The sequence below is a fragment of the Nuphar pumila genome, chromosome 7, assembly GCF_984573655.1.
Source record: "Nuphar pumila chromosome 7, dmNupPumi1.hap1.1, whole genome shotgun sequence".
In the NCBI taxonomy this organism is placed as follows: domain Eukaryota; kingdom Viridiplantae; phylum Streptophyta; class Magnoliopsida; order Nymphaeales; family Nymphaeaceae; genus Nuphar; species Nuphar pumila.
Window position 1 is genome coordinate 100,031,745 of NC_143255.1, and position 24,124 is coordinate 100,055,868.

A 24,124-nucleotide genomic window follows, 5' to 3' on the forward strand; every position below is an offset into this window, starting at 1 on the left:
TTGCTTGGGGACTGGATGTAGGTCTGGGTACTAACCGAATCAGTATATATTCTGTGTTTTATGTGTTGTGCCTTATTGCCTGATTATTTTATTTTATCGATCTTTATCGTATTTCACTATTCACCCCCCCTCTAGTGGAATTTCAAATGACGCATCCCCATACTTCTGGTTTCTACCAGGAGCCGCGCGGGTGTCTAGGCTCTATCGGGAACAGAGTCACCGCCCAGGGGTCTCTCTCTCTCTCTCTCTCTCTCTCTCTCTCTCTGCATTTCCCCTTCCCTCTGCTGTTCCAGCCAGGCGGAGATGTGGCAGGGCGGGGATGTGGCGGTCGTGATGGCAAGGCAGGGACGAGGCGGGGGTGGAAGTCCAAAGTCTCCCCCGCCACGGGGATGGACCGGGGATGAAGGTTAATCTTCTGAGATGGGGCGGGGGTAGAGACCTTGTCCCCCGCCTCGCCCCCGGTCCACTATCATCCCTAATCTTTAGGAAGCCGCTACCTTTCTGCTTGCGCAAAAGGTGAGGCGGCGCTAACCCTTTTGGGTCCTTGTGGATTATTTATATATTGTTTATAAAAAAATTTGAAAAAATCGTGTCTCGTGTTTTTTTACCGTGCCTCTGTGAACCTCGAAACCCACGCAGCCCAATCGGATGGTCAGGACTCAAGAGTCATGACACGACGAATCCTGCGTCGCACTAGCGCAAATCTGGCACCATCTCTCTCTCTCTCTCTCTCAGGTAGGCCATCGGGGGTAGCGGGTTGGCGGGGAATCCAAGAAGAAGACGGAGTTCCTCGATTTTCAGATACCCGAATTCGATGACGCCCTTCTAGCGTTTATCCATGGGCGCCGAGATGTTCAGCCTCGCCCTCTTGTTGGTTCTCCTCCACCTCTCGCTCTCTCCCAATCACGCGCTCACTCCCATCAATCGCGATCTCTATCACATCAGGTATCAAATTTCGCAACCCAAAGAAGTTGTAGGAATACCAACTGGCAAAAGAATTTCATTGGGTTTTGTTGGGTGGTTGATTGCTTCTGCAGCGATAGCCTGATTGGAGAAATAAAGAGTTTGGTGGGTCGTCATCCAAAGACCTTAACTGTAAGTGGTGGCGGTGATTCCTCTTCTTCAATGTGGAGAATTTTACTTCTTTATTGAATCAGTCTCGTTTTTTTTCTTTCCTCATAAAACCGAATCTCCAAAATTCAAAAGAAAATCTCGGTTGTTGATTTGGTTCAGCTGGAGACCTGGAGGGCGAGTAATAAGGGTTATTCCGCGGAGACTTTCGTGGTTACTTACAGGCATGGCGGTCGAGAGAGCGACGATGATGATAACAAGTATCGTGTTCTTCTTGTGAGTTTTCCTCTTTGGACGTTTGATCGGTGTTGAGATCTATTTCTTTCTGTGATTTTCGGGCTTCAGGCTGCAACTGTTTCTTTCTCAGAGTTTTGGGCAGCACGGAAGAGAGCTTATTACTAGCGAAGTTGCATTGCGGCTGCTGAAGATCTTATGCGGCGAATACGAAATGCCTCGACTCCAATCCGCTCCATTCAATTACAGCTTCGAGAATCTTGCGATCAAGGTTCGGTTGTTTCGCGATGGTTCTCCTTTTCTGTTAATCGTGCAACTTATCTAAATCGATTTTTAGTGACCATATTTTTCTATTTGCGTGACGATTTTGCTCCCAGCATGTGCTCCTACAAGTCTAGAGGCGACTCATGTTTGAAGCTCGTCTTGACAGAATAGGTGTTTTCATTCCTGTAAATTATAGGCTTACAGTTAAATGAGTGATTACGTTGTTTTATGCCATCACTCAGAAGGATAGCAATCTACAAGAAATTTGATCTAATAATTGTTATATGGTACTTAGAGAATTAGACTCTTCGAGTGTGTTGTACAGAAGAACTCTACCACCTCATGTTCTATGACAGAAAAATCATAAAGCATGGATAGAGAATATGAGTACACGTACAATGTTTGTGGAAAAATTATTTAGCTGTGTTAAGGGGAAACCATTAATATGCAGTAAAACCATTAGCAAACAAAACAAAGTGCAGAACTTGGAACTATATATGGTAGTATATTAACTATTTGTTACATAGATAAGTTTAGTTATACACTGCCGGTCCCAAGCCCGGATAAAGGAGGAGGGTTGCGGTAGGCCAGTGACAGCCAGCATAAAAACTTAGTCACACCCTATGAATATGAACCAATATGAGAATTCTGTTGGGGCGTTCCCTACTGAGCGACGCGTTGTACTTTATAGGCCCGGATGCAGTGATAAATGCATAAGGGTTGTTAGGTCATCGCCCAGAAGCGACGCGTCACACCGGCGCCTGGGTGTGGTGTCAAATAGGCAAGGGTTCCCTCACTTTGTTGGATGGGTGTGGGGTAAAGAAGATAGTTCAAGACCATAAAATTAGGTTAGCCACTTGGAATATAGAGTCTTTAACTGGTAAGTTGGTAGAGTTAATAGATGTTATGTGTAGGAGAAAGATGGATATTTTATGTCTACAAGAGATCAAATGGGTAGGTGAGAAAACAAAAGTGATAGAACCTTGGGGATATAAGATTTGGTATATAGGAATAAATAGGAATAGGAATGGAGTAGGGATTGTTATTAGTCGTGAGTTTATAGATAATGTAGTTGAGGTCCGTAAGAAGGGTGATAGGATTTTACTTATTAAATTAGTATTAGGTACGGATATTATTAATATTATTAGTGTTTATGCACCTCAAGTAGGTTTAGATGATTCTATTAAGCGTCAATTTTGGAAAGACTTAGATGGAGTAATACAAGGGATATCTTATGGAGAAAAGTTTTTCATCTACGGTGACCTTAATGGACATATAGGCATTAGTAGGGATGGATTTGAGAGTATCCATAGAGGCTATAGTACAGGAGAAAGAAACGAAAGTGGAGAAAGGATTTTAGATTTTGGTTTGTCCTATGATATGATCTTAGCAAAGACTTGGTTTAGGAAGAGGGAGTCTCACCTAGTAACATTTAAAAGTGGGGTTAATACGAGTCAGATAGATTTTTTCCTACTTAGAAAGAGAGATAGGGGTTGTTGCATCTATTGTAAGGTTATACCGGGAGAAAGTGTAGCTACACAACATAGAGTCTCAATTTTAGATCTTAGAATTAGAAAATGCTGCAAAATGGATAGACATATGATAGATCCTAGAATTAAGCGGTGAGCACTGAAAGGAGCTAAACAAGGAATGTTTGTAGAGCAGGTAGTTAAGGAAGCTGATTGGTGTCTCGAGGAGGATTTAGAATCAATGTGGAATAAGATAGCAGGAGGCATGAGAAAGGTGGCTAAGGAGGTATTAGGTGAGTCTAAAGGCGGTGCACCGCTAGGTAAGGATACATCATGGTGGAACAAGGATGTCAAATTAGCTATTAAGGTTAAAAGAGAGTGTTATAGAAATCTAAGTAGGAGTCGTGATAATGAGAATTTGGAGAAGCATATGATAGCAAAAAAGAAAGCTAAAAAAATAGTGCGAAACATGAGGGATAAGGTATATAAGGAGGTTTATGACAAGTTGGATACCAAAGAGGGCGAGAAGGATATTTATAGGCTTGCAAAGATGAGAGATAGGAAATCGATGGATCTAGGTATGGTTAGATGTATCAATGATGAAACACAAAGGGTTTTAGTCAAAGATGAAGAGATTAAGGAGAGATGGAAAGATTATTTTGATAAGCTATTTAATGGAAGTCATGCTCAGGATCTTGAAGACTTCCCCATTCTTTTTCATGAGATGAATCGTGACTTCATGCGCAAGATTTAAAAGAAAGAAATTGCAGAGGCTTTGAAGAAAATGAAATAAAGAAGTGCAGTTGGCCTAGATGGTATACCTATCGAGGCTTGAAAATGCTTGGGTGAGAAAGATTTAGATAGGTTGACAAATCTTTTTAACAAGATTTGGCGGACAAATAAGATGCCTAATGAGTGGAGGAAGAGTACTTTGGTGCCTCTATATAAGAATAAGGGTGATATACAAGATTGCACAAACTATCGTGGTATAAAACTCAAGAGTCATACTATGAAACTTTGGGAGAGGGTGATTGAGTATAGGTTGAGGAAGGTTGTCATGATATCGGAGAATCAATTTGGTTTTATGCCTGGAAGATCAACTATGGAAGTTATACATCTTCTTAGACAACTTATTGAGAGATATAGAGAGAGGAACAAAGATTTGCATATGGTTTTTATTGATTTGGAGAAGGCATACGATAGAGTACCTAGGGATGTTCTCTGGTGGACAATGATGAAGAAAGGTGTTTCTCTCAAGTACATTAGTATAATCAAAGATATGTATGAAGGAGTAGTAACCAATGTTCGCACTTGTGTAGGGGTGACAACAAATTTTTCTATAACGGTTGGGTTACATCAAGGATCTGCATTAATCCCTTTCCTATTTGCTATAGTGATGGATGAGCTTATTAGATCAATTCAAGAAAATGTGTCGTGGTGTATGTTGTTTGCTGATGATATTGTTTTGATTGATGAGTCTAGAGCTGAGGTTAATGCTAAGTTAGAATTATGGAGACAGACATTGGAAGCAAAAGGTTTTAAGTTGAGTAAGAGTAAGACAGAATATATGGAATGTCGATGTCGGTTTAGTAAACAACGAAGTAGTGATGAGAGTGTAGTGAATCTTGGTGAGCAAGAAATACTGGTGGATGATTGTTTCAAATATTTGGGATCTATCATTCAAAAGTATGGAGAAATTGATGGAGATGTAAATCATAGGATAAAGGTTGGGTGGATGAAATGGAAAAGTTCAACTGGAGTATTGTGTGATCGTAGAATGTCATTGCGGTTGAAGGAAAAGTTTTATAGGACGACAATTAGGCCTGCTTTACTATATGATACGAAATGTTGGGCTGCCAAGAGACATCATATTAAAAAAATGAGTGTAGCTGAGATGTGTATGCTTAGATGGATGTGTGGAAATACAATAAAAGATAATATTCGAAACAAGGAGATACGTAAGAAGGTAGGCGTTGCATCCATTGAAAATAAGATGAGAGAGAATCATTTACTGTGGTTTGGACATATTCGGCGAAGGCCTAATGATGCTCCAGTTAGAAGGATGGAGAAATGGAAAAATTTATTAGTTAAAAGAGGTTGAGGTAGGCCTAAGAAGACTTGGATGGAGATGATACGAAAGGATATGAATGCTTTGAACCTCACTGAGGACATGGCATTGGATAGAAATGATTGGAGGAGAAGGATTCATGTGGAAGACCCAGAATGATTTTCTTTTTTTGGTTCATATCGCCGACCCCAATTGTTTTGGGATGAAGGCGTAGTTGTTGTTGTTGTTGTTGTTGTTGTTGTTGTTGTATAAATTTTAATCTGTTAACATAAAAATAAATGACACATGATGTACTCCACAATATAGTTACTCAGTATCAGTCAATAGCCTTTAGAAGTATTTAGTGGTGATTCTCCACATTTTGCCATCTTGAGAATAATGTTTTACTTTTCTATGTACATGTTATTAAGGGTACACAATGAGCCAAGTTTTTTGCAAAAAGCTCATGCTCAGCTTGTTAGTGCTCGACTTGGGATCGCTTATTTACATAAATGAGCCGGGCTTGGGCCTGACATTTAGCTTAAAAGAGCTGGCACACACACAAATTGTAGAATGGTTATATACATTATAATGCACATAAATGACCAAAAGAAAATTTCTCGGATGGTTAGGGCATTAGTTCCAAAAAGATTCAGGTTAAAATTCCTTATACCTCCACTACTTGCTCTTATGGTCAAAAGATGACTTTCTATAAAACATGCTCGAGCACTGAAATGAGCCAAACTCAAACTCTCTCAAGCTTGACCAAAGCAGAGCTTGATTGTAACTGTTTAAGCTTGGTTCGGGCTTGAACCTGGTTTAGATAAACCAAGTAAAGCTCCAGCAGACCAAGCTTGAGTTCAACTAGGACGTGCACACCCCTGTATGCTGGCTCAAAAATGGAAAGCCATAGCATACAACTCTCCAAGGGGCTTGATTGGCAAGCTCATTGTTCTCAATGGATAGATCAATTCTCGCCTTAAAGTGCTCTAGCAACCCCTTTCATCCCTTCCACAGTCCAAATCTCACCTTTCATTGAGAGTTGGGATCCAATTTCTTTGCTTAGTAAGCCATCCACCTTGTATATACTTTTTAGTAGCAACAACTGTCAATGCTTCTCGTAAATAATAGCCACCACTGGTTCATTCCAAAGCTTCGTTCATGGTGCTGACTCTTGATTCCAAATCCTCCAAGGTTTTGTGATAGATCTTGTCTAGGTGGCTGGGATGTATACAACTGTCGAACCACTCATTTTCTCCTCCCTAAGAAGACTTTCAGCAAACTCTTGAAATTTAGGAATTTTAAATAGAGAAATTAGAAATGGAGGGATGCTATAGAGAACATGTTTTATGATAATCATCCTAAGTCCATAGTCACAAATATCTTTTTCAGGAATTTATTGGCAAGTGAATATCTCGGGAGATTTATAAAAAGCTTTTTTTTTGGAAAAATCTTGGTAAAATCTCAGTATATTATAGTGCATTATAAATAATATGTAATAAGACAATATTATATGATAAAGGATCAAACTGTGACATGTATAATAAGTATCTAGTATTTAAGTTGGTTAGGTAAAAATTATTGAAGAGAATTATTTCAATACTATACTAATATGAGAGAATAGTCCCACATCAACCAAGAGAGGAGAGTGGGACCCCTCCTTTGTCTATTTAAAAGAACCCCTACCCTTTTCTTCTGTCATTGGTTCTTTCTTTTACTAGACCATATGTTATGCCACACACTAAAAAAAAATCCAAGTTACACATCCATTATGAATGTGAAAAGAAAATACCAAGTAAAATTCCTTAGAAGCATGAACCTTCTGCTTGATACTCCCTGCATCCATTTCTTACCATGAATTAATTTAGGGCTATTTTGTTGCGGAAGTAGTCTACATTTATCACTAAACTGTTGGAAAATTTTCCATTATAAAGCAAACTTCTCTATGGTTCTTTTTGCTAGCATGAAATGTTCCAGTGAGGGATGCAGCATAGTGATGGAAATCAGGTCTCTTGCTTCCTGGAATTTGATGATATTAATTTTCATAATTCTTTCACCTGCTTTCTTGAATCCTTCATCAATCTAAGGATGGTTGAGTACATCTCATACTAGTTCCCTACAGTACTCTTGGTTTGTATTAAACTTTTAATTGTTTTTGTGTATACTTGTATAAATATTTGATCTGCCATGATGTTTCAATTAGAGTATTTAAGATTGCATTCATGTTTCTTTTTGTTATTGGATATATCACGGTTTGCGTTTTTAGCTTTTTTTACCTTATCCCAAATGCAGGCTTAAAATTTCCTTTTAGTTTGATTTATTGTCTAATTTGTAGATGTGTTTTAAAGCAGTAATTATATTGATATCTTGGTAACAGGTTTTCTTCTTAAGACATTTCTGTTGCTTTCAAGTTGTTAAGATAGTCCTCAAATTGTTTTCTTATTTCTCATTTATGTTAAACTGAAAATCGCTGATTCTTAAACTTTTATTGACATGATTTAGTTTTATCTTATCATATAGGTAGTTCCAATGGAAAATCTTAATGGCCGCAAACTTGTGGAAGCTGGGGATCTTTGTGAGAGGAGGAATGGTCATATGGTTTTGTTTATATGGTTTAGTTTATAACAGTTGGATGCTCTTCAGTAAATTATGTTCTCTGTGTTCTTACATTTATGCTTTCTAACAGGAAGGGGAGTTGATCTTAATCGTAACTGGAGTGTCGACTGGGGTAAAAAGGAGAAGGTATGATAAAATAAAAATTTTGAAATGCAGTGTTGGAATTTCAAATCCTATCTGTCAACTGGGAAATGATTATTGGCATCAATAACTTGAGTATCCTATATGAATTTTTGCTTTACTTTGATACCAGGCTTGTGGTGTTTAATTTCATGGCCAAGCTGAATCTGAAAATAAGTCCATGTTTATATGCTACCATGTGTAACATTATCATGGATTTCATCCCCAAGACTTCCTTGTTCTTTTTTGTTAAGCTTCTGTTTTTAGTATAGGCTGTACTCTCAGTTATTTTATCACCATTCTAGACCTAATCACCATGATAGCTTTGTAGATTACACCTTTTAGTGTATTGTTTTGGTGTAGATCAAAGATGTGTGGTAGCTCCATTTGAACTGTTAAGGATGCTGCCCTAATTCTAGGCCTGCACATACTCATCCAGAGAATACTTCTTTTTGCAACAGCAAAGGAAGTGTTTTCACTTTGCTTTTGTTATGTGTGTGTAGGTATGCATGTGCAAGAGTGTGTGTGTGTTCACTGGTTCTGTCTACTCTGCATATGCATGGGCATGCAACACAGGCATCACCATGCCCTATGTTTTTCTTTTGCAAATCTCTCATTTCCTACGATATCTATGTTGTACATGTCATTCAGGTGTCCATTTGCAACAGAGTGTAGGAAGTCCTAAAGGTACCACCCAATATCATGGGATCATAATTGGCTTAGTTTAAAACTACAAGCTGCAAGTGACTCGACTTTTTACGCCAACCTCACAATTGCTTGCTTTAGGCTGTAGAGAGCATGCTCGGCACTGCTTGATAAACTGTATTATTGGGCATATGCTTTTGCAATCACTGAAGCTTTGAGTCATCCATTTGCAACCATTTGTAGTTCTCCATTCAGGAAGGGTGACCTGCTTGCCAGGTTCTTCATGCAACCATATCAGCTTTCTACAATTCAGAATAAAATGTTGTTAGGTTTTTACACATGGAATCAAGCAAGTTAAGCTCTTTGTGACAAAAACAACTATATATGAGACAAAAAGGTGATGATAATCAAATATCTAACTCTATGAGGTATCTGTAATCATTTGCTGTGTTGGATGACTCATCACCAACTCGTATTTTGGGTGAGATCTTGCTCAGCATTTGTTAGACAGAATTTGTGTACCTTATTATTCACCTTTTGCCCATGTCATGTCTTTGAAAGTGGTATAATAAAAGAAATGTTCACACTCCATTAAGAGAAAAAAGAAAAGTTCAACATACGCTGGGGACAAGCGAAAGCCGTCTTGACTCCACACTGGTGCTTTAGAGCGAAGTGAAGTCTCAATGAATCACCCGGTTTCTTGGACTCTTCAAGTATGGCGAACACTTCCATCTTCAGTGTTTCACAGACACATGGGAATGCCTCCAACTGTATGAGAGCCCTTGCAACTTTGCTCCATCTGTCACACGGGCATGCATTGTCCCACTCAGTTTCCACACTCAGAGTGGTTAAGAGAAAGCACTGCATTCGAGCACACACAGGAACCATCACACAACACTGCCTCTAGTTGAACTCCATGTTGACCTTCTATGGAGATAAACTTGAAACGAGCGACCAGCCTGCCGTCCCAACTCCTGGCCATGAAGCTGAGTACTTGGGCTTCGGTGCTTCTGTGTACCGATTCTGTCAACAACGAGAAGGGACCAGGCCAAAGGTTCTCAACACTGCAAGCAGTCTACCAACTCCATTCCTACTCAGAAACTAAACTGGGAGACCAAGTCTGCTAAAAGAAAAAAAATAATGTGACTGATGGAACAAAGATATGTGCATATAAAAGTACAAACAAATTGCCAGGAGTATAACAAATACTTTCACAGGGACTTCGACATAATATAACACATGAAAAATAGTTTCATAGGATTTCATAGGACTTCAAATAATTTCTTTCACTATCAAATGAACCTTGTAAAGGTTGTTTTAGTCTATATGGAGCTTGCCTATACTTCCATATGTTTTTGAACATTTCTATATTGGATGTCAAAGCTCATATGATCTGCTATGCTTTTATGTGATGCTTCGCAAAGTTTGCAAACCCAACCAAGAATATCTGAAGTACCTAATCTTCAATGAAGAAAGCATTTGTGACATCAAAATGGATGAGTATCACTGCTTAGATGCAACTGCAAGAAGGATATGAATGGTGTTCATATGGGCAAATATAGGAAATGTCTGCATAATTCATCCCAACTACTGACTATATCAACCTTTGACCATACACAGATATATATAAATACACATGAAGCTAAGATAATTATCAAATGAAAACGTGAATATAGTATACAACTTTTAAAAGAACTGGAAATTTCCACTTTCCTTTGGGGGTTTTGGATCTCTTTGAAGTTTTGGTAAGAAAAAGAAGACATAATGATCTGTAATTTATTAAAGCTACAAATAGAAAATATAACATTCTGAACCTTGTAAAGGTAACAGTGATCAAAGAATTACTATTAGGCTGGTACATTGCTTGGACTGATCCAAGCACCCAATTGGCTGAACCAAACTTCGGTTTTGAGTCTTGACCTGTGACATTGCTGGTGATACTCTGACCCAACCCTAACTGGCCCATTTGCCTGTTTCATTAGTAGCTGCTAATGCAAATACTTGCATAATAGTTATTTGTCTAACCCTCTTGCAGCTAATAAAAATAAATGATGCTACTTGATATGTGGCTATCTACAGAAAATAATTTAAGCCATTACAAGGCTCTGAATTATTTGCACCTGATCCATCTACTGTGGGACAAGCTTTATCTGTATAATGGGGGAACAAAATGCTTCTTTGCACTATCTTTCACTTTGTTTTTTTTTTTCAGGATGTCTCTACTTACCTCACAAATATAGCAGCAGCAAAATGTTCAAATTGATGCATCAATATCAATTTTATGCATCAAGTATCTTATGTTAGTGGTTTTCTATCTTTTTTTAATACATGGTGGACACGTATTCATGTAAATGACTGCAGAAAGCATTGCCTCTGATAGTAGCTAATTTTTCTGTTATTAGTTGTCTGATTTCTTTTGCCATAAACATGCTCTCTGTTTATAAGAAAAAGTCTCAGTAAATGATTTGAAAAGATTTAGGACCGTTTTTTTGTGGACTTTGACCTATGCAAAGAAAATGATTTCAAATCGTGTTTTTGTAGGACTATGATCCATATGAAGAGAACCCTGGGACTGCTCCATTTAGTGAACCTGAAACTCAAATAATGCGGAAACTATGTGCTTCATTCAGTCCACATATATGGGTGAACGTACACTCTGGAATGGAGGTATCAAAATGTCTCGTAAATTTTGAGTTGGAATTTTTTTTTGTAGCATTATCATTTCTTAATGGATGAGTTTGATTTGATGTTATTTATATTGAGAATTGTATTGCACCTCATACAGGAAACATATTTGGATAGAAAATCTGACTCGAAAGCTCTGTACCAGTACAACAATAGTGGACTAGAGAGCTTTCGAGTAATCAAACTCTTATGCTTCTGCAACAAATGTTCTCTCACCCTGATCCATTCAACATATTCATATATGCTACTGGCATTTCCTCTTGTTATCTAGAGAGAAGGAATATGTGAATTGGTCTCATCATCATCTCTGTAGTCAAAAGCTCTAAGTGTCGCCTAGGTACTAACAGGTCACTTGCCTAAGTGCATGGGAACCCAAGCGGGTAAGATAATTTCATACATTAAAAAGCTAAAAACATAAAAAGATATAATCTCTATAATAGTAAAGCATATAGAAATATCAGTTATCATCAGAAAAAAGTTACTTAGTAAACATATAAAAACATGTACAATAAGGTCTTCAATCAAAGTATAACAGCCTAAGTTTTCACAAATTATGGAAGGAGAAAAAAACAAGTATTTCAACTCTTATCATCATTATTAGTATCATTAGATGCAAATCTCATTTCGTTAGAATCATCTTTTATTGCCATCTAATCCTCAAGCTGTCTTTTTTTGAATTGGCATGTTCTTTTTCTCCTGTTATTTCCAACTAATAATATTTGGGGTTTTCTCCTGTTTGTTTTTGTGGCTGAACTCTCATGGTGTCTTTCCTTCTAAACAGAGCAGTTCAAAGTGCTAGTTTTCTGTGTTAATGCTTATCATTTTCCTGTTATTCAGGCTCTGTTCATGCCATACGATCACAGGAACACAACACCGGAAGGCCTTAACTCACAGATAATGAGGTCACTGCTTGATGACATGAACCACTTGCATTGTCGAAACAATTGCATGGTTGGATCTGGTGGTGGCTCTGTTGGGTACGTACAGATTGGAAATTTGTCAGGAACATGCAAAAGTGGGTACTAAAGTGGGGTCTCAAACTTTTCATTTGCAGCTATTTGGCCCATGGGACTTCAACGGACTACGTTTATGACATAATCAAGGTTCCTATGGTCTTCACTTTTGAGGTGAGTTGCAGTATTTGCCTATATCTATAATTTTTTTCATCCAAAAGTGCTGGTGGTGGGTGAAAATCACTTGAACAATCAAATCTTTATCACAAGCATGTGCCTTCAAGTAGACATGATAAAGGAAGGAAAGAAAATCCAATGAATGAGACTAAGTTCTAGAGAGGCAATGATGATGAAATGTCCTCAGAAGGAAACTTATCAGAGGGAGTACTAAGGATGGAAGTGAGAAGTTCAGAGATAGTTCAAACCCTATCTGCAGAATCTTTAATTTGTTTCGGTAGTAATCTGGAAACCCATGATATATTGTCTGCTACAAAGTCGCAGTGGCAGAAAACTGGGCTCAACAGATCTGTAAAATGTTCCCAAGGAACTTTTGTTTTTTCACATTTAGAAATTTACTTCTTTCCAAATCCACCATGATGGCTCACACACACGCACACACAGAGTCTCTCTTGTGTGACACACATATTCGCGTGTGTGTGTGTGTGAAAGAGAGAGAGAGAGAGAGAGAGAGAGAGACAACCAGGGGAGGGGGTTGGTGGAGAACGGATCGTATGAAACGCTGGGTGATATTAGCAATGTCACCCATCAGCCAGAACCGTTAATCCCGTCCTGGCTGAGTCCCTCTTGAACTGAGTTACACTAGAGGGGGGCAGGATTAACGGTTCTGGCTGCTGGGTGACATTAATAATGTCACCCAGTATTTCATATGATCCACTCTCGGGTTGGAGAGAGAGAGAGAGGGAAAATACGATTGTACACCAACCCTCCCCTCTTTCCATTGAAAAAGTAAATAAAAAAAAGGACACATATGCCCTCACTTCCTAGGTGAGAGCTGACTATGAGCTGAAAAAGGAGAAAGATGATTCATGGAAAAACATATCTAGATCACCAATAACATGGTGCATAATACCAGAACCTTTATAGGCGGACCAACTGTAGATGAATTTTTTAGTAGGCATGGGCCACACCCATGTGCAGGTGCGAAGGGTGTGATGCAGTAATTTCAAAAAACTTTATATATATAGAGAGAGGGAGCGAGATGCTAAGTTGCTAACCATTTTTATAGCTAACTGGGTTTTTTCCATACATGTGTTTGACATGGTTAATTTAGTAGGGAATGACACTTGGATCATGTTTTCTCGATAAAACATGAATTTTTAAGCCTTGAATATTTATGAAAATCTTAGATCGTCAATTTTTAAACCTACCTGTGTATAGGAATTGGATGATCCAAGAGTCGATTACTATCAAATCAAGCATGTAGAACACATCTGTACAGTCAGATTTAAAGAAAACATGGGAAAAAACCTTCAAAGGACCAGTTAGCTGGCGGTTAGCTAAAAAAGTGGTTAGCAGCTCTCTCTCTCTCTCTCTCTCTCTCTCTCTCTATATATATATATATATATATATATATACACACACACACACACACACACACACACACACGCAATCAAGTTAGAAAATTGTAGGTGCAAGTTATATCCACTCAATCTGACCTCATAGATGTGTTTAGCATGGTTTGTTCACGATGAATCATGAAATTCTGGTCCATTAATTTTTAGAGCCCTTGAAAAAACAACCTATGCTTTGCCAAAAAAATTATTTAAAACCTGTTTTCTACTAAAGAAACTATATAGATCACATTTACAAGGTTAAATTTACAAGAAAAATGAAAATTTGTGAAAAAAGTGGTGTTTTCTATTAGATTGCATGTACAAACGACAGTAGTGCACACACACACACACAAGTTCACAACTATAAGTTTCTTTAGGTTTTTAAGTTTGTTTTTCAAATGTGGATAATTTTGGACTTGGTCAAAGTTGATCAAGTAAAAAATTATATGAAAATGGTCGATTACGAGGTTCACTGCACCCGATACTTGTTGACTCGCACTCAGCCATATTGGGTGCTGCTCCCACACACAGAAAAAGAAAGGAATGACCAACAGGGGCTCTGCATGGTTGGTAGGAGCTGTCAGTGCATGTCTTTTTGTGGTGGGACGTTGCAGGTTCAAACCCCAGTGGTACGTTGAATAGTAACTGGTGGGGGTCTGCCTAACCCCAGCTTGCCTTTCAAAAAAGAAAAAGAAAAAGGAATGACTGAAGGCTAATCTGAATGCGACAGCCGGTAGCCAGCTATAGGCTGGTCTTATACCTTTTTTTTTCTTTGAGATGAGATCCATGGTGTTAGATTTTGATCTGGGAAAGATTAAACAAACTCAATGAGAAGAAAGAAGAAGAAGAAGAAGGGATCAAAGTAATTTTAAGAGGGAAAGAATGCTGGAGAAGAAAAGTATTTAGGGATAAAGGAAATGGGAAAGAGAGGAAGGAAGGGGATAAAGACTAGGAATATTATTAAGAGACAAAAGAAAGAGATAAATCAAGTCTTGACACAGTTGAAGATTTACCACTTACCCTGATCTCATGCCATCTAAAGTTTCTCAATGTTTGTGTTTGTAGGAGATTAGAATGGAGAGAGAGAGAGAGAGATGCAGTGGAAATTTGTTTAGACAGCATTTGTCTAATTGGATCAGATCACCTTTGACTGCAACAAGTTAATTGGCACGTTAAATCATGTAGCATTGATGTGTGTGTGTAGAAACATGATCATTTTTACCATTTCAATAAAACAAGGAAAAAAGGTGAAAACCGATCGATACAAGAAGACCAGCTTAAAAACTGGGGAAGCTTGAGTTACCAGTCAATGTGTACTCAGTGGTCCACCAGAACTTTGATAAAAGGGAGCACAGGGTCAATGTATTGATCTAGCCAAAGGAGGCAAATCTGCCAAAATATTATTCAAGAACTTGGGGTGAACCATATTTTCATCACCATAATGCCCTCTTTGAAACTTGAAAGTGGAGCTTTTGATTCCTGAATCCCTTTCAGAGATACTGAAGATCATGTTTATTTTTGTTCTATATTAGATTTATGGAGACTCGGACGCTTCTTCAAGAGATTGCTTCAAAATGTTCAATCCAAATGATTCCCTCTCATTTGAGGTATGCCATTGAGATTACTTGTTTACCCATATGTCCTTGGTATTGAAAATATGTACAGTTAACTGGTGCTCCTTTTCATGTTCAGCGCATTCTTGATGATTGGACATCTGCTTTCTTGACGGTTTTCATGATGGGGCCTCATCTATTGCAGCAGAAAGGTGTGAACGCTGGCAGATCAGGTAGCAGCAGATGGATGGGAAGAAACAAGGAATTGTTGGAAATAGTTGATATGGAAGACTTTGCAGAGCAAGAATTTTCAACGTACTATCATATTTTTGTTGTATCTTTTGTTATACTTATCTTCTTCTGTTCTAGAATGTCAAAGTGTAAGCCCATGCAACAACGACTGGGTTGACTTTTTTTATTTTGTGTTAGGCATTCATAGCTATATTTCCCCTTTTCTCTCTCTCTCTCTCAGACACAAACGTTAGTTTCATGGGTCATATTATCTTGGTTGAGGTGCTCCAATTATACAAGATATAACCATGGGCCATCTTCCAGCTGAGAATGGTAATTTATTTTATTTTTTGAGCAAAATCAAATATGAAAATCTACCAGTATACTGGACTTCGAGAGGAAAGGTGCAGAGGTTTTAGAGTGCCATTCATACCCTTGGAGTGACATTATGAATGCAAATAATGCCATGCTGCCAGTTTTGTTGTACCGAATCAGAAAATCAATCGAGATTTTTTTAATAGGGATCATATAACTTTAAAATTTGCAGCAAAGGTGCTTACTTTTCAAACACAAATCTGGACCAGGGAAACCAATACCTTTATCTGCAACTGTTGAATGTTATGAGAATCAAATCATCTACACAGAAAGGCAATTTCAAAAAAATATGATTAATTCCTAGAAAAACATAGAAATACCAAAAACAAGCCATTCTTATATTTTGACTGCCTTAAGTTTGAGATTTGCTAGGATCTCAAAATTTTCTTTCTTGGTTTGTTAGAATCAGTCACTGTTCTAAATTGTGCACTTTAGATTCTATGTAAATAGTGCCTAGCATGACCTTTGAGGAATAAGAATATTGAAGATTCACCATCTTGAATCTTTTGACATTTGTCGAGTTGCTTTTTTCTCTTTGGTGACAATGAAGAGCTTTAAAGTGATGAATTGGAGAAAAACATCTTAAATAATCTCTAAAACCCTTTAATTTCCTTTAAAACCATTTTAACCTTATGTTTGTGAGGCATGAACAAGTGATGAATTGATACCTCCAAGCATGTGCATATTAGTGGCTCAATTTTCTCTATTTCAATGAGCCCGTCATTCTATTGAAATGACTGGTCTTGTTAATCCCAATTTGTAAAACTTGGAGCCTCTAATGAAAGCATGTATCGAAACCTCTCAAAAAAAAAGTATCGAAATACCAGGGTTTTATTTCTTTCCACACAAATTTCACATTATCACGTGTCAAAATGAAGTTGCAGGACGAGAATTTTAGCCGTTAGGAATTTTAGCCATAAAGACAGAAACATAAGCATCTAGTAGAACCCTGGAAGTCTACCATTCATGATCAAAACAGACGTTGAGAGATAGGCTACACAATTCAAGCAAAGTGCTCTCTCTCTCTCTCTCTCTCTCTCTCTCTCTCTCTCTCTCTCTCTCTCTCTCTCTCTCTCTCAGAGAGAAGGGAAAGGAGGTTAATTTCCAGCTACATCCAAAAATGGTAGACTGAATAACAGCAAAGAAGTGGCATTGCTCTACCAGGGGGTGCTCCGCGTGGTTGGTAGGAGCTGTCAGTGCACGTCTCCCTGTGGTGGGACGTTGCAGGTTCAAAATCCCAGTGGTAGTTGAATAATAACTGGTGGGGGTCTACCTAACCCCAGCTTGCCTTTAAAAAAAAAGATGTGGCATTGCTCTACCTATTGACGTAGATAAGTTGGCCGATGGTGATAGTCTGATAGACAGAGGGTGAGCGTTTGCATTTGGAGTAGCCTGAAACTTGAGTTTTCCACGTATCAGACAAAACTTTACTCGCATTAAAATAACCTGTACTTTGTTCAACCCTCGATGAAGCAACCAGAATTTGCGCAAAAGACTGCCAAAATCATGCGAAACCAACTTAACAGAAGAAAAAAGGAAAAAAGAAGCCCACCAAAAAAGGATAATTAAACTATCAGTCTATTCGCAAACCCTCATGCTAAAATGAAAAGAACTTGAACAATTTCAAGTTGCTGTCCTGATTCACAAAATCATAACCAAAGAAGAATGGAAAAGTATGGAAATTCGCAATGCACCTTGGCAACTTTTCCTGGATTCCACCTTTCATTAGGAAAACAGTAAGAAAATAAATACAAAAACAACAAATTGACAAATATCACTCAGCTACAAGTCTCTTATCATACTGATGCTTTTGCTGCACATAGCATCATGATCATTTTCTCTCAACACAAACCTCAATCTGTACAAAGCAATGATGCAAGTATTTTCAGGAGGCATAACTGCCACCCTATTAAGCACTATCCCGGATTCTTTCTATAGGCAGTGCTTTAACCATTAATGCACTTCTGACTCCTATAATCATAACCTCTGCTAAATACTGCTTTGTCTTGCATCGCTAAAAGTAATGCATCTCTGTTTTTAGCTGATCATGTAATATATACAGAATGTGTCAAAGAGTTACAGTAGCATAGAAATGAAGAAAAGAGCTCTTCACCAACCATCTGCAAGTGGAGCGTGATAGATGATCTTAAATGCTCCAAATGCACTGGACCTAAAGTACAGTCAAAGGGAAAAGCTAACTCATAAGAGCAGCCACTTATCTATTTGTGTCTTCAAACTTTCTCCCAAGCACATACTTCATGATGGAGCAGCTTCCTGCTCTAGCAAATAGTGTTCAGCTACTCTCACTGTGATGCGAAAACCAATTCACTGTCTGTCAGGTCTTAGAATGATCATAATATTTTGCTCTGATCTGAATAACTATTAGGTTCCAAAACTAAACTAGAAAAAAGAAAAGAAAAGAAAAATGTTCAAAAGTAAACCATCAAAGTGACTTCCACACCCAAAGGTAACATTATAGTTTTTATGGAAATACTTGCAAAGCTACCACAGAAGAATATATATAACCACTAACAAGTAGAAAAAAATATTCAGAAGTTTTCTTACTGAGATCATAGCAATGTTTCTGTAAGGTATGCTTACTATAATTCTTTAAACACCAATTTCTTGCTGAAAAATGGTTTCAAGTTGTCAAAGACTTTCCAACCAAATGAAATCCAAAAGATAAGTAGATAACTGATTCTGTCAATATATAAATGTAAAGGAACCACTGAATACGTTAAGTCAAAGAATCCGAGTGCAAACTGAGCTATGTTATGAAGTCTCTCAATTTTGGCTTTACATATTTGTCTTGCCACGATGCCCCATAGGACTCACCATCAAGACTAAGGCAAAGCCGAGGGTTTGGTTGACATGCATATGACCATGTCAAGCTGTAGAAATCCTAGTTTGGGTATCAAAATTACCTTAGATTAGTGTCCAAAGTCAAAGGCAACTATCAGTTGGTTGTCTTATTATGCTAATGCATCTTCTTCACTTCTACAGCGCCTCTATCTAGTATCTAGTAATGCCCTAGAAGTTTTATCACATCCACCACTCATGCATGATGAGTAAATATAAGAGGGGATATAAAAGATATGAATTTGGAGATAAGGATAAGATCAAGGAAATCGTGATTGATCATGTTATAGCAAATTCATACCTTACAAATTATGAAGGATATAGCACCTTATAGCACAAAAAAATAAACCTTTGACACGGCTGAATCAGACAAGCTAGTAAGTGCCAGGTAGCAAATAAATAGCTAGCTGATTGGGCATTAATGATTAAACACTTTCATAATACTGCAATAAGGCTTGTCCTATTATGTGGTTCCAGTATTGGACTCAACGCTTGCACCTCAAAGTCAGATCTAGTTCCTGCTAGGAAACCGCTCATTGAAAACTCCCTTGCATGAGCCATAAAAATGTTGTTTTTCCAATATGTATTTTTGAACAAGATTGAGTGAGTGCTGGTTGGATGATTGATCCAATTCAAATACACATTATAGGACATGGAACTAAACTAGAACCCTTTTACATATATTTGACTCAGCCTTGGATTAGACATCTTGGACCCTTAGTAGTTTAAGACAGTGTACATGCACATGACGATCGTATATTGAATTCTCATTTCTTTTTTTTTGTACAGAATAAGAGATCTTACCAAGATCAAATTTTTAAACATGTAAATCAACAAAAAGCATGTGACAGACAGTGATAAATATTTGGAACTCTTTGATTTTGGATATCTAAAGTATAAACGGCTTTACACACACACACTCTGGCTGCTTTTTATGTGGACAAACACATGAACACATATATGCATGCATACACACATTTTGACTGTTTATAATAGAGAGAGATTAATAAAGGAAGAATTACCAATAATTCATGGGAAGACTATATCCTTTCATGTCAGATAACAGATGAAAACGTTGTTCAAGATGCACATTTTGAAGCTGTGTATGCAGTAGTTATCAGGTGTTAAACAGTGTCTGTTTCATATACCGAAGTGCTGACCGCATCATTGCCTTAGCTTTTTTATCTGGTGTGCACCCAGACAAAATCATCTCCTCATAGACACTGGGAACCTGAAACAATTCAATGGGGAAATATAAAAATCATATGCTATCATAAATAAGAATAGAAGTGGGAAGAATAAATCAAATGCAATGGATTTTCTATTTTTTCTCTATCAATTGATGCATTAGATAACACCAAAATAATAATAATGAATCTATGATAATATGACCTGACTCCAGCAAGACAGCATATCTTGCTGAATAAGGTACGTGGATAATGTTACAATTGCAGATATCATGCAATTTTCAATCCATCAGACCATGTCACATAAAATCAGGCTAATGGCTTGTCAAATGGATGCCATTACAGGTACAGGACAACATGGATGATTTTTCAGAAAAGGTGCCCGGTAAGGCTAGGAGATACACATGCATGCATGCTTGTGCACACATGCACACACACAGATAATGATGTAAAGAATACAGATGATGTAAAGAATACAGATGATGCAAACAACCATGCCCAGTGCTCACCTATCCAAGATTATTTATGATACACTAAGAGAGACATCACTGAAGGAGTACCAAAAGGCATGGCAAGAATTTTGCTTAATTGAGAAGCAAATCACAACAGGAGCTTAAGACATTGTGACAATAGAAGCAAATATTTAATATTTTGTTCTAGTTTATGCTTGATTAAGACAGGCAACTAGGAGTTCAACCATTTATACTTGATAAGAAAGATTAATTGGTCGGGGAATGCTACCTTATCAAATTTTTCAACACGGATTAGAGCTTTCATAAGGGTTGTATATGTCACAACATCTGGCTTAAGACCCTACAAGAAGAAAAGACATACAGAATGAGCAATCTTTATGATATGCTAACCACAAGAAACCAAGACCCAACCAGATAACAGAAATAGCATCATACAACAAAATAAGCTTATAAACACGCTTTTAATATCAAGCAAGCAAAAGGGTATGAAGATTTTGTAAACCCATCATAAGCAAATAAGAAAAAAAGTACATAGTGATGCCAAAAAACCTAAATAGCTTAGCATTACATTTTCCTTCATGTATTCCAACACTGAAAATGCATCCTGATCCCGCTTGTCCTTACCAAATGCATTTATCAACAAGTTAAGGACTAAAACATTTGGCTGTATACCATCAGCTCTCATGACCCTAAATGCATTGACAGCTTGCTCAGAGAAACCCTGTTAACAGTAACAAAAGAAATAAAATGTGTCAGCATTCATTTGTACAAGAAGTAATTACTTGTTTCAGTAAATATACATAAACATCAAATAACAGTACATAGTTATCAACAACCGTCCATGTTACTACTGGCCAAATTATTAATTTGGTTGAATGGTTAATAACATCTGTTCAACAGACTTAAGTAATAACAGGGTACAAAATGAAAGTAGCAGACACAGACAGCCATTTTCTCCGAATTATTTCATGCAGATTAGGTAGGTGTTTGCAAAGCATTCAACCTCACTAAAACACCAGAATGGTTGCGTACTGTATCCCTCTCCTGTCACATTATGCACACAGCATACTCTCACACCCTCAAACATCCCATAAGTTGATCAAAATCAGAAAACCAAGTGTGGAAAACATTCCAAATCAAAGAATTCACCAAGGAGATTGCTAAATGAAGGATTAAATTGCAGAAGGGCTAGCAAATAACTGTTCAAGGAGGCTTCCTTATGAAATGGCAATCCATCTTATTAAAACAAAAGATGTTCACCATTATGGGCATAACATAGTATCTTTATCAACAAGTTGGAGAATAGCTCAGACTGAAAGCAGAAAGGAAAATAGCTCGTTCACCTACCTTCTGTGCATATGCATTGACCAGAGCATGGTACATGCTAGGCGACGGCTTCAGGCCGGTCGCCTTCATGACTTCCAAGCACTCAATGGCATCCTTGAAGCGGCCTGACTGACCATAAACATCAACCAGGGTGGTGTAGGTGACGATGTTGGGCAACAAACCTTCGCTCCTCATCTGGCCGAGCATCCCCTCCAATTCGTCCCACTTCCCCTGCTCCCCCAACGAATTGATCAATATGTTGTAAGTGGTAGTGCAGGGCGCGCACCCGCTCTCCCTCATCTCTTGGAACAGCTCGAAGGCGCGGTCGTGCTGGCCGGCCTTGCAGTGGCAATGGATCAGCGTGTTCCAGGTGACGTTATCGGGCTGAATTCCCTCAGACTGCATCCTTTCGAAGGTATGGACGGCATGCTGGAGGCAATTGTGCCTGCCGAAGGTGTCGATCGTGACATTGTAGAAGTGGCGATCGGGGGAGACGCCCGCCCTCCGCATCTCCCTGAACACCTCGAATGCCCTCTGCCACTCGCCCGCGTCACGGTAGCTCGCGAGCAGCCGGCTGAAGACGTAGGAATTGGGCCGGACGTTGCTGGCCTCCATCTCCTCCAGGAGGATCCGGGCGGTCTCCTGGCGGCCGGCGGCAGAGTAGAGGTCGAGCAGGAGGCTGTAGGTGTGCTCGTCGGGGGCGATCCCGGCCTTCTCCATCTCATAGACGATGCGCTCAGCGTCGTCAAGGAGCCCCCTCTTTACGAACCCCTTGAGCAGGGCGTTGAAAGCTCGGGATTTGGGTTGCAGGCCGCTCTCGCCGATCTCGTGGAAGATGGCCTCCGCCTCGGCGGTACGGCCGGAATTGCCGAGGGCGGAGATGAGGGCGACGTAGGTGGAGGTCTTGGGGCTGAGCCCCTGGCCCTGAACCCTGGAGAGGAAAAAGAGCGCCCGATCGGGATCTCCGGCCTTGCTGAAGGCGAGGATGAGGTCGTTGTAGAGGCGAGCATCCGGCTCGACGCCGTCGTCCTGGAGCTCGTCGCAGAGGCGGTCGAGGACGCGGGAATCGACGGCGGCGCGGGCGCAGGCCTGGACGACGACGCTGTAATTGACGGGGTCGGAGTGGATGCCCAGGCGCCGCATCTCCGAGAGCAGGTGGAGGGCCTTCTCGAGGTCGTCGTTGTGGGCGCAGGCGCCGATGAGGGCGTTGTAGGTGAGGGGGCTCATGGGGTCGAGGTGGTGGGATAGGAGGAAGGCCTCATAGAGCTTCTGCGACTTGCTGAGGGAGTGGATGAGGATGGAGTAGAGAAGGTGGTAGGAGAAGCAGAGGTTGTGCCTGCGGATCCAGGTGACGAGGGCCGACGCCGACGAGAGGCGCGACGAGGAACAAAGCGATTTCAGGAGGGAGTGCCACAGGGACGCCGGGACGCCCCTGTACTCCGCCAACAGCCGCGCCTCCGCGGCGTCGAGCTTGCCATCGCTGCTGATGGTGGTGCTGCTGCCAGTGGAGTCGAGGTAACTGAGGAGGGGGTCGAAATCCCAGCGGCGGGAGTACAAAGAATTGGGGTCCGTGGAGATGGGTGTGGGAGTAAATGTAACGGCGGTGGTTGCTGATACAGCCGAGAGAAGAAAAGGGAATCGATTAAGAGAAGGAGAAGGTGGATGCTGCAAGGAAAGAAAAGGAAGGGGAGGGGATGAGAGAGGGTTGAGGTGGGGAGGAGGGAGAAGCAGCATCGTCGTCACTCGTCAGCCACCCACCCAACTAGATGCTGCTGCTGCTGCTGCTGCTGCTGTTATCATCCAAGGCTATCTCCTATGTGTGTGATAACCGTTGTTCACCTGCGGCTATCGCTTACTTTAGTTGCTACTGTGACGGGGTTTTCGTGGGAATGATAATAATATCTTCTCGCAGTCGCGCAACCTAAGGGGAATGTTGTGGTGGGAATTTTGTAGCCTTTTTCCCACGTGCTCTATCAATAGGATAATTCGTCCAAACCCATCCTTACTTTTGAGAATGTAAAGGGAGTGAGAACTAGAAATATAGGCATTTTCAACACTTTTTTTTTGCAAATCCAGTTATGTAATGTGCTTGTCATGGTGAATTTGCTTTTGATGAAAAATGTGCTTTTTTTATGCATGAATATTTATAAAGATTATGAACTATTGATTTTAAAGCCTTAAAAAATCTTGTTTATGCATCAAAATTGGATGATTCGTGAGCTGATACCTATAAAACCAAACATTTAGATCACATCAGTAGTGTACGGTTAGATTCAAGAGAAAAGAACAAAAAATCTATGAAAATCTTGGTTCAATATTATTTCTCATATTTTTCAATTCTTATATTTTAGTGACTCTAGAGGGAGTAGTCTCCCTTTTCTGGGTAAGACCCATAAACACAGGGGCGTAGCTAGGATTCATGCGAGGGGGGGTGGGGCAAAT

The 24,124-nt window shown here is 39.4% G+C and overlaps 2 protein-coding genes across 3 annotated transcripts; one reads left to right on the plus strand and one right to left on the minus strand.

Annotated features, from left to right (window-relative positions):
• Positions 1 to 748: 748 nt before the first annotated feature.
• On the plus strand, positions 749 to 15,679 carry LOC149832627 (Zn-dependent exopeptidases superfamily protein). Its single transcript, XM_090014614.1, has 11 exons — positions 749 to 945; positions 1,038 to 1,095; positions 1,234 to 1,347; positions 1,439 to 1,576; positions 7,606 to 7,675; positions 7,772 to 7,827; positions 11,008 to 11,133; positions 11,989 to 12,128; positions 12,206 to 12,278; positions 15,211 to 15,285; positions 15,371 to 15,679. Exons 1-11 carry the CDS (start codon positions 839 to 841, stop codon positions 15,638 to 15,640), a joined length of 1,227 nt encoding a protein of 408 aa, XP_089870740.1. The 5' UTR covers positions 749 to 838; the 3' UTR covers positions 15,641 to 15,679.
• A 1,861-nt stretch (positions 15,680 to 17,540) lies between these two features.
• Positions 17,541 to 23,605, minus strand: LOC149832628 (uncharacterized). Of its 2 annotated transcripts, none has more exons than XM_090014615.1 (5): positions 21,704 to 23,605; positions 20,925 to 21,077; positions 20,625 to 20,696; positions 19,719 to 19,927; positions 17,541 to 18,143 (listed from the first exon to the last, which is right to left on the minus strand). In XM_090014615.1, exons 1-4 carry the CDS (start codon positions 23,414 to 23,416, stop codon positions 19,814 to 19,816), a joined length of 2,052 nt encoding a protein of 683 aa, XP_089870741.1. In that variant the 5' UTR covers positions 23,417 to 23,605; the 3' UTR covers positions 17,541 to 18,143; positions 19,719 to 19,813. The 2 variants fall into 2 exon arrangements, with proteins under 2 accessions (XP_089870741.1, XP_089870742.1); XM_090014616.1 differs by having other exon boundaries at positions 20,981 to 21,077; positions 21,704 to 23,554.
• Positions 23,606 to 24,124: the final 519 nt, after the last annotated feature.